Here is a 12025-nt window from a genome sequence, read left to right on the forward strand (position 1 = left end):
ATGTTGTATTCTACTAAATATTTCAATGTCCAGAGAAAATGATAGGGCCATGTTCCATATTTGGAATATTTCTACTATATTGCATTTGTTTTAGTATCAACATATGCTAATGTTACAAGAAATCATACTGATTCATTTATTTCTATGAATAGTAGATGCTGCATAATAGATTTTATTGGTTCTCAAAGATAATGGATGCTCTCTCGATTATATTAATAACTTTTGTAGTTGTGAAATTGTTTTGTATAAAAGCACTTCTTATTTCTGTATATGGCATATTTAAGAAAAGTGTCTGCGGATAATGAAGAAAAAAACTAAAATTGCATCTCCACCTTTGATAGATGCTGATGTAATTCTTTTAATTTCATATTGAAGTCCATTGAAAAAAACCTCAACGTTTGGATGCTCGCTTCCAATTATTTGTAGATTCTGGCATCCCAACATATACGGAAACTGACATCCCAACATATCTGGATGCTGGCATCCCAAAATATTCGGATGCTGGCATCCCAAAATATCCGGATGCTGGCATCCCAATTTATCTGGATGCTGGCATCCCAAAATATCCGGATGCTGGCATCCCAAGATATATGGATGCTGGCATCCCAATATATCCGGATGCTGGCATCCTAATTTATCTGGATGCTGGCATCCCAAATTATCCGGATGCTGGCATCCCAATATATCTGGATGCTGGCATCCCAAAATATCCGGATGCTGGCATCCCAATATATCTGGATGCTGGCATCCCAAAATCTCTGGATGCTGGCATCCCAAAATATACGAATGCTTGCATCCCAATATATCTGCATGCTGGCATTCCAAAATATCGGGATGCTGGCATCCCTATATATTTGGATGCTGGCATTCCAGAATATAGGGATTCTGGCATCACAACCATGCAGACATGTACCATTTTTCATTATGAAATACGAATTTACATGCTGCTTCTCATCAATTGATTTGAGTATTAAGCCACCAGTATAACACCCAGAACATTTCCTAAGGTTTTGATGTGTGTTGAATGTATATTAAAACAATCAAGTAAACATAAAAAAAAAGGTACTGATGAATGCCGGGAAGATTATATGTTTTGTCTTTGTTCATGTCCAGTGACCAGTTTAATGCATATTGAGAATGTGACATCATAGGTCAGAGTGTGAAATGTATACTTGACCAACAAACTGAGTCTGAATTGTAAAGTGCTAGTTTACCATGTGAATGCTGATGTTAACAATTTGATATTTATAAGACTATTTCAATGTACTACCGGTAAGTTTCCAATAATAAGCCAATTTTAATGTTATTTTTCTGACTTTGATTACCATTATGAAAGACATGATGTATACATGTTATTGACTACATGTATAATGGTCTCGAGACAATACATTTATATATGACATCAGGACTACAATTTTCAAATCTGCTCATGTTTCGAATGTTCATAGAATTTTTTTTTTTTGAAAATAAGCTTAATGCAATTGCCCAATGACCATCAACCTTTGGAATGTCTGATTAACTAAGTCATCCAGGACATACTCTACAAAACAGATTGGAGACTGTACCTTTATGAAGATGCTAAATATGAGTTGCATTTAATGTATGAAGTAAGGAGATTTGTTTTCCGCACTATTGTCTGTATACCATAAAACATGTACCACAATGCAATATTTAAAAATAAATCTATTATCGATACTGGTGCAGTGTCTTTGATCTGTACGTACTGGATATTGTCAGTAAATCTCATGTATCTGGACTTGCTGTATTCATTTTCCAATGTGTCAGTACATTATGTCAGCATTTTTTTTATTACAATCATTATTAAACTTGTATCTTTTTTTCTGTATTTTGATATTTCAATATTTGTTAATCATTTAATCAAATCAGTTACACGAACTGGAACTTTCAAACTTTATATTATCATGTATTGCTAGTAATCTGAAATCAGCTGGAATCACTAATGATCTGGTGCTGTTTGGATGATTCGTCGTCTGAGTTTAACCTGTCCAATAACTATAAAGTGTTGCGATACATTAATACACAACACATGAATAGTAACCAGAAAGGTGAAGCCACTTCTTTACTCTTTACAAATGCTGAAAAGAGAAATAATAATTATATGAAAGATTATCAAAAATAATTTTTCGTTGTAACATCACAACACTAGGGAACAGAAAGTAAATATTCATGTATGATGTCATAATGATGTAGAATTAAATTTAAAGATTGCTTTCTCACTCGTGGTTGATATTTAAAATAAAATGCTTGCACACCCCCTTCCCTACGAGAAAATGCATTATTATTCGAAGAAAATCTTCATTTAAACTTCTTTTAAATTAAGTTTTCCACACCAATATATGCCTGTTGTTTCTGCGTAGTCGTTAAAACACATATGAACCACTATAGTTCAATTGAAATTTTATCGAACAACATCCAGGTCTATACTGTACATTATGAAAAGGAGAAAAGTGTTTAATTTCATCGAAGTTTTTATTTAGAAATACATCCTACATGTATTTAGTGACTTTCGTGAAATTTAATTCCAATCTAGAGTGGGGGCCCATATTCACCGGGGACACAATTTCGCCGTTTTATGATTTTAATGTGTAAACACTTCAAAGGATGGCTAAAATGGAAGAAATATGACGATAAATTATTATTTTATAACAAGTATGATTGTCTTTTAAACTTAAACAAAATTACGGCACTTACTGCAAAAGATAGTAAAACGGACCACGATTTTTTCAGTCAATTCCTGAATGAAAAACAGGATTTTCAAAGATTTTTTTCTTAATATATTTTGGACTGATTGGCCTAAATTTCTGTTTTTTTTACACATTTGAAATGTCTGCTGTTCATCTATAGTGAAATTTATTTGATAAATATTATATAAAGCTGCAGTTATTTGCAGTTTTAAATAGATGTGTAAAAACGGCGAATATGTGTCCCCCATTGACGAAACTTCGGGAAATTTCAAACACCCTTTAATGTAACCTTACATATGATTATTTTCAAACAACATGTTTTCAAGCTTAGGAATGTTTAGCATTTGAAGTTATTTTCATGTTGAAATATCAGTACACTAACTTCAAAAACATAGACCTGAACATAAACTGTAGAAAACATGGAAAGATATGTTTAAAATGAGCACCCCACTCTAAGATTGTATTCGGTTAACACATTAATTTGTGTGTTTTTTTTAAATTTTAGCCTAGTCTTGGAAACACAAAACTCTTGTAGCGATATTTACATTTTGTTCATTGTTGGAGGCCATATGCTGACATTTAATTGTAAACTGCTTCGTCATGTTAGTGCTATATTATTTGGTCTCAGTCCGGTGGAGAGTTTTGTCTCATTAGCAATCAAACGGCTCCGAAAATCAATCTTAAATTAAGTTTTTCATACTTTATTTTTCTTGAACTCAGACTCTTACCAGTGATGCATTTTAATGGTTTTCCTATAGGTTGTCTAAGAGTACACAAAATCAATTATGCAGACCCAATATTTTTACTGGCCATGGTAATATTGATGGTGGTTAATCGTCTCAGTGGGGTTTATGTCGATCATATTTTTGTCAAAACTATTCATAACTTCATGAAAAAGGACATACTTCAATAATGCAAAATAAAAAGAATATATGTGTATTCCCTATGTCTGTCTTGGAGGCTCATCTCTACCATAGGCATAGGCGGATCCAGCCCTCCTCCTTTTTCGTGTGAAAAAAAAATGGTTTATTATACAGGTAAACATTAAAAGAAGACTTTAGCGGGGCCCTCTGTTATGGCAGTCAGAGACCCCCAAATCCCATTTATAGAAAGTTGTGGAATCACCATTTGCTCCCACAAACGGATCAAAGTGCATCCCTCCCCGACGACATGGGAGAATCTGGCGACTGACATTAATCATTGTTGCTTAACCATTTGTGCCTGTAATTTTCCCACTGGAAGTAATCAGAAATATATTATCCTGCTGACGTATCAAGTCACTGAAATGCGTCCGAGATTACTCGGACTTTAAACAGCTGTTTAGCAAGACAAGCTAGGCCCATGAGCGTAGAACATTCCTTATGTCATGAATGAGGGGAAGAGGGGGGGGGGGGGGGGTCATGAATGGCTAAATCTGAGAAATCTCGAACTACGAAGTGCATGTAAAATATAAGCAAATCTACTTACCCGTATGAATAGCGTTCTATTGCGAATATGTTGTATTGTTATATCAAAATGATGATAAATTGCGGCATACTGCATGGCCAAAGAAGTGTTTTTCGTCCTTCCCCTTGCAACCATGTCCACTTCGCCGATTTTAAACATTTTTTTTTACATGACGTCATGCGGGTGGGATTTACCGCAATTAGCGTAAAAAAAAAAGTGCAAGCGCTTTCAGTATTAAACATAAGAAAATCTAATATATAAGAGAATATTAAAAGGGTTATCTGTTTTAATTACTTTTCAAAAAATATTTATATCGGTATTAGTGATTCTTGAAAATTGATTTCTTTTCATGTTTACTGTGTCTGCACGAATCTCTACGCATGATGGTAAACCACCTCTTACGTCATAATATCACTGACGTCATTAGATAAAGTGTTGGGAAGAAACAACAAACAGATTTTTGTTGTTGTTTTATTTTTTTTGCATTAAACATTTGCATTGGAGTACATCTATAGAAATTCGGCCAACGGTATATCAATAAAACGGGATGCCAGCATCTCAATAAAACGGTATGCCAGCATCCCAATAAAACGGGATGCCAGCATCCCAATATAGCGGGATGCCAGCATCCCAATATAACAGGATGCCAGCATCCCAAAATAACGGGATGCCAGCTTCCCCAAAAAATAAAAAAATAGTTTTACAGAATATATGCAAAACTAGCATCCCAGTAATAGTAAGATGCGCCAATACCTTATTATTTTCACAACAGCATCTACATCAAATTTTAATGCCAGAAGCATATAAAATAAAACACACAGCATACGTACTATAAAAAGATGCTACCTTATGCAAAATATGAAAGCAATTAAAAAATTGAGAAATACTCTGAAAAATAATTCTAAATTAGCATCTTTTCATTGAAATATGCTATTTCCTAGTTATTTCACGGAATGTATGAAAAAAACTGTACATGAGAATTTGAAATTTTAGTTGAGAACTCATTTATATTTGTTATTCTCATCGGATTTTGTCTGTTGCTGTGTGTGTTGCATTTTAATGCGTTTTCTCAGTTTTAGTTTTTTACCCCGATTTTGGTTTTTTTTCCATCGATTTACGAGTTTTGAACAGCGGTATACTACTGTTGCCTTTCTTTATTATTTGTTTAGTATTTTGGTTGCAGTAACATTGAAATTTTTTCTTTTTTATATTTTACATAAGGCCTTTGTATAGAAATCTATTTTTACTCTCTAGCTATTTTAACAAGAATAAAGGAATAATTGATTTATCCGATTAAAACGTAAACATTTTTTATTTTGCAGTATGGAAAGTGAAGAAGCAAATGAGGTACTTTAAGCCTAACAGATATGTTTTATATATAAATTAACAATGTAGTCTAGAAGAAAAGGATTTGCTACATGTTAGTAGTGGATATTGGCTTAGTAACATTCGAGATTGTTGCCAAAGTTAAACGGATCGTAACTTTGATAAAGAATCAATACAGAGCCCGTGCAGCACGTGACAATTAGTTACATTGATATAAATTTGAGAATGGAAATTGGGAAATACGTCAAATAGACAACAACCCAACCAAACGGACGTAGGTTAACAATAGCTTAAACTCGTCGAAAAAATCCGTCACACTAAACTCCAAAACTTATTAATGAACTTAAATTAAAAAAAAACCATACAAGACTAGCAAAGGCCAGAGTCTCCTGACTTGGAACAGGCACAATAATGCGGCGGAGTTAAACATGTTTTGTAAGATCTGAATCCCCCTATGCATCTAGCCAATGTAGAATAAAGAAACACATATCAATACACACATTCAAACTCAGTTTACGCAAAAAGACAATGATACATAAATGAATAAAGCACAATTAGCAGTAACTGACATGCCAGCTACAGACCTCGATTAAACAGAATGAAATAGTATGTCTTTATCGTATGAAAATCAAGTACAATCGCTCCCGTAAGGACTTTAGTATCATACCATCATACAATGTTTGCGAAGGGCATAACCCATAACATGCCAACAACTGGTTTTGGAAAAAAAATATGTTTATTTCCAATGCAAAAACCCGATTATTGATTCAATATTAATACCTTAATATGCAATCCTTAATGACTTGACGAGTAAGTTTGTTTAAAGGTTTGATAAATTTTTGAGGTGAATGCCAACATTTTTGTGTTTGTATAGAATATTACCATACACTATGAAATGTGAAATTCCTGAACGTATAAGATGTCTGCATGTTGATTAATATTTACGAATGATGTCCTTGTGCCGATGGTAAAATTAGGCAAATATATGACAAGTTTGTGATATTGAAACCCCTTGTGAAATTATTTTTTAGTAAAACAGATTTCTTTCGTTGAAATCAAATACGTTGTAACATACACGAGGAAATCGAACAAGTTGAGATACATTAGGGAATGTCACAATCTAAAAATTGATAATTAATAATCGGAGATGAAAAATCATCCCTTTTATCATAAATTTTGGTATCAAGCTTCCCGTAAAGATATACATATCAAGATCCAGGAGAGGACATTGTTTATTGTTAGTGTTCGCTGTATTTAAAGTAAATTCGGCGGGATAAATCTTTTTTGTGTATAAACTAAAGTCGTCATTATTGAGAGCCAATATATTATCTAAATATCTAAAAGTGTTATTAAATGTTTGAATCAGAATGAGTCTTAATATCATTTATTTACATTTTCAATACATTTCCATTTGTTGATTAAACTATTTTAAAATTATTTGTTGTATCTATTTTTTTCTTAAGATACATCTATTACTGTTTACTATCCGCTGCACGTTTGTTTACATTCTTCCATCAAGGTTACCCCTTCACCTTTGTACTGTACAAAGGCAGCAGTTCTAACAAGAGCTCGAGGTTTAGTTGTGTAGGTCACTACAGACAGGAAAATATCAGCGAATATTGTGTTCAAGAAAATATTTTTTTAATTGCAGTGCATTTATGAAGACGTAGATACTAGCACTATAACGGAAAATATTTTCATAAGAATTTTCATGTACACTTATTTTATTGGAAATCTTAGCCATTCAAATATACAAAAAAAAACACAGACTGAATCGTTTTTGATAGATTTGACTGACTTTATGACTTTTGAACAGCGGTATACTACTCCTGCCGTTATTAAACTATCATTAAACTAGTATATCAAAATATGGTTTAGGTAAATTTACTATATTATGTCATATGAATAATACACTAAACGCTTGCCGGTACGGTCTCACTCTCATATATTAAAGATATTTTTTTGCAAAAACGAAAATTTAACAAAACAACAACCAACATAATAAAACTGAAGAGTGAGCAACACAAAGTATGTCCATTGTTTTCATATATGAGAGTGAGACCGTACCGGCAAGCGTTAAGTGTATTATTCATATGACATAATATAAATTTACTTCAACATTGTTTTGATATACCAGTTCATTGATAGTTTAATAAAGGCAAGAGAAGTATACCGCTGTTCAAAAGTCATAAAGAGATTTAGAGAAAACAAAATATGGGTCACAAACTAAACACATAAATTATAAGAGGAAAACAATGAAATAACAGAACACAGAGTAGCAAACAAAAACAAACAACAATGCCACATTCATAGGAGCGATCTATATGATAACATCTGCTATATTCCTGACTTAAAAGATGTGAAATAGGAAATGTTCGTCGACGTATCACTTAGAAAATGCTTAAGTAAAATTACTGCAAAATTGCGATTATCTCTAATAAATTCTTCAACAACGCATTAATAAAGTACTAGTATTATTTTTTTAACAAGCAGATTATTTATCTAAGTGTAGTACTTTCTTGTTATAATTTTATCACGTAGAATGGTTTTGTACTTAACAGCTTCAGGCACAAACTATTTTAAATCACGTTTCCCAGGGTGTAAGTTATGTATGGATTTTCCGTTTAGGAATTTTGCTTTCAGTTCGCTATATTTCTAATTTTAGTTTCACTACAATTCAGCATAAAACCAAGTTAAAACGTATGAAAATATCGTTGTAGTTATATCCAGGCCAAGGAACAAAAAGACAACATAGATTTTCAAGAGAATTTGTACAAGCACAAACAGTAATAGTAAGGATTATAATTTTGAGTGCATATTTAAATATGCAATCGCAACCTTAACATCAAAGGATGTGAATAATTTCATAAAGACTCGCCGAACAGCCGTCGGTACACGAACTTGAAATTTAAGTTATAACTGTTTATTTAGACTTAATTCCTCGAAAAGATACATTTTACAGAGGAAAAAAAATCAAAAAAAATAACTAAAACGACATCTGCTAATAAAACAGTGTCTGCAACAACTGAGTTTTTTTTTTAGTTTTTTAATACCCAATGAGAATAGGTTATTGTTTATTAACTGTTAATTGACTTCTGTTTTGATTTTTTTTTGAATTTAGTATTGTTGTATATATTTAACAATTGTTTAACATTTCAATTTAAATTCTCGTTGTTGAATTTAAATATATCTAGACCCGGACATATCAGCGACGTCATAATGTTTGAACCAACGTTGGTAAATTTGACACGAACTTATCAAGTCAGCCTTCGGTTGCTTTTGAAACTAAGAAAACACTTTCAAATGACACAAATACAGTCCAATAAATCGATCATCAGGTTATTTGCATATTGATATTGTAAAATATCAGCGGCTCGACACACTATAAATGCTTTTTGATCTTGTTCTCTGCGCTCACTCGACAAAAAGCTTTATATTGCGACTCGTACCTGATATTTTTTATTATTAACATGCAGAAAACTTGATAATCGGAAAATAGAAGTGAAGATATTGCATACCAAAATTTCATCCAGGTATTTATGATGAGTTAATTTACACTCACTGGGTAAATACCACTGATGGTGGAGATTAAATTCCCCGAGGATATCAAAAGGCCAGTAGTCAGTACGTCTGTATTGACATGAATTATCACTGATATGGTCAGAATTCTTTATTAACTGTTTGAAAAACTTTAAATTGTTTAAATACTAAGGCTTTCGTTTCTCATGGAAAGATTGTCTTAGCTGTATTCGACAAACATAACGTTTAGGAATTTTTGATCCGCGATGCTGTTCAATTTCATACTTTATTTTGCCTTTTTAATATATTTTTTATTCAAGCGTCACTAATGAGTCTAGATTTTCTGTACACGAAACACAAGTCTGGTGAAATATATAAAATTCAAATCCTTGTATTTATGATAAGTTAATATTTTATAAAGTAGTCCATTTTGATACTAGCATTCGACTTGAACTAATGAATCAAGCCAGGTAAATAAGAGAAAAAATGTAAAATGTTTCATTGAGAAATGAACACTAACATATCTTTATTGTATAAAAATTAATAAAGTCACAAGAACACCTAATATAAATAACTTGAAGAAATTTGCCTCGTGCACGAATAAAGTAATTTTTATATATTTTCTTAAATTTTGTTTTTGATTTTCTTATTCTTAACCGTTTGGTCATTGATATACACTATATTGAAAATAACATGTACCTTTAAAAAAATATTTGCATGAACTTTGGAGATAGTTAATAAGTTCGATATCCAAAACAACTATGCATATATGCAATCTTTGCTATATGTATTTTTCGAAAACAAAAAACAGATGGAATGTATTTAGTCTTTTTGTAAATAGCTGCGTTGATCTGCCAACGTCCAAGGAACCTGTGTGTCGTTTGTTGATTAGTTTGGTTTCACGTTTTATTTAAGATAAGACAGTTGGTTTTCCATGTTGAAGACCGTAGTTTGAACTATAATAGTTTCCGTTAGCAAATTTTAACTTGGATGAAGAGTTGTCTCATTTACACTCATACTACATCTTATTATATCATTCTTTTCTCTTCAAAAGAGATGCAAAAGATACCAAAGGGACATTCATACTGATAAGTTGAAATTGAAATGACAACGTTATGGCTGAAAAAGAAATAGGCCGCAGAAAAACAACATAACACAAAAAATAACATAGGAAACTGAAGACTGAGAAAAACAAAAAATAGAAACCTAAAGAGAGAGAGAGAGAGAGGGGTGGTGACACGTGCTCCGGAAGGGTGAAACAATACTGCTCCACATGTGGCACGCGTCTTGTTGCTCATGTTAGAACAAGCAAAGTATTTGTTTCTGTAGTTTTGTCAGCCTCATTGATGTTTTGAAAGACTTGGGATAAATACAAAATTTCAAATTTCTTAAGAAATGTACATGATGTACATATACATGTTTTTGATTTTATCTAATATTCATTTGTAAGTAGCAAATGTATAAAACTTTGTGAGAATCATTTTTGAGATCAAGAGGTATAAAAATGTTATTAAATTCTGAAACTTGTTTTGTTTTGCAATTACATTTTGTAACTGTGTTTTATATTTTATGACTAGCACTCAACTGCATCGACCTGTAAACTGAAGTTATTGAGATTTCGATATTTAAGATAGGTTTCAAATGCCTGTTGCAAACATAACAATCATAACGCAAAATTAACATTCTTTGCATAACTAAAGGCAACAGTAAAATACCGATGTTCAAAACTCATATATCGATAGAAAAAAAAATCCAGGTTACCAACCAAAACCGAGAGAAACGCATTAAACATAAGAGGAGAATGACAAAACAACATTAAATGTAACACACACAGAAATGAACTAAGCATTAGACAAAATCCGATGAGAATAACAAATATAACATCAAAACTAAATACATGAATTTGGGATAGAAAAGTACCGTGACATGTTTTATAATAATGTGAATTTACACTCAAATATAAGAGGAAACAAACGACACAAAAGAAACACAACGTTAAAATGCAACACACACAGAAACGAAATATAATATAACAATGGCCATATTCCGGACTTGGTACAGAACATTATCTAAGGAAACACATGGTGGGTTGAACCTGGTTTTGTGGCCTGCCAAACCTCCCTCTTTCATGGCCATGTTAATTATAACATCAAATTGACGACACAACAGTACTGGACTACAATACAAACAAATAGGTGAACACATTTGACAAAGAAACACACGAATGATAGCTAGCAAAAGACACCAGGTTTAACATTTAATACACCAGAAGTGCGTTTTGTCCACACAAGACTTACTAGTGACGCCTATATATAAAAGTTTGAAAGCCAAAACAAGTAAAAATTTAACAGCATCGAGGACCAAAAGTTCAAAAAATTTGTGCCAAAACCGGCAAGGGTTTTCTGTTAGGTAGCAGAACATCCCTGTTAATTAGAATAATTTATACTTTTGTAAACAGTTTATTTTATAAAATGACTATATAAAAGATATAAATAATAAAACTGAAATATTAACTAATAACAGAAAACAAAACCCTGATACAATACATAAGCCGACAAAATCCAACACAAAACATACACACACCTGAATTAGTCAAGGCTTCAACGCAAAGTGGCGTCACATTTGAAATTGTAAAACAGCACACCAAAAATGACGTCACATTTGAATGCATAAAACTAACTATCAAAGATAAGAATTAGGATTGATTTAAGATTATATTTGTAGTAAATACTGATATTACATTTAATAACAATGCAACTTGCAATACTTATTAGTATAAAACAGGAGTCGCAATGATACAATCAACTATATTTTATGTCCGGTTAATTCAGAATCGAACTGCAAACGTAATACATCGTACAAATTACGTTGAACCAAATAAAATCTAATAAATGAAGGCGGTGATTAATTTTCTCAACATAACACTTGAATATAACCGAAAAGACGTCAAGACATTTGACAATATCCGATGAGAATTACAAATATAACATCAAAACTAAATACATGAATTCGGGATAGAAAAGTATCGT

At 32.1% G+C, this 12025-nt stretch overlaps 2 protein-coding genes across 3 annotated transcripts in view; both read left to right on the forward strand.

The window, feature by feature from the left end:
- The window catches only part of LOC134696848 (E3 ubiquitin-protein ligase TRIM33-like), a 36111-nt gene extending 27742 nt beyond the window's left edge, over nucleotides 1–8369 (forward strand). The window contains exons 2-3 of the mRNA XM_063558802.1: nucleotides 5474–5498; nucleotides 8198–8369. Coding sequence (XP_063414872.1) covers nucleotides 5474–5498; nucleotides 8198–8320 — 148 coding nt within the window. The 3' untranslated portion in view covers nucleotides 8321–8369. The remainder of the gene's footprint in view (nucleotides 1–5473; nucleotides 5499–8197) is intronic.
- LOC134697155 (uncharacterized) overlaps nucleotides 1–12025 on the forward strand; it is a 121468-nt gene that overhangs the window by 65920 nt on the left and 43523 nt on the right. The gene's annotated exons all lie outside the window — the stretch shown is intronic.

Source organism: Mytilus trossulus, chromosome 14 (assembly GCF_036588685.1).
Source record: "Mytilus trossulus isolate FHL-02 chromosome 14, PNRI_Mtr1.1.1.hap1, whole genome shotgun sequence".
Taxonomy (NCBI): domain Eukaryota; kingdom Metazoa; phylum Mollusca; class Bivalvia; order Mytilida; family Mytilidae; genus Mytilus; species Mytilus trossulus.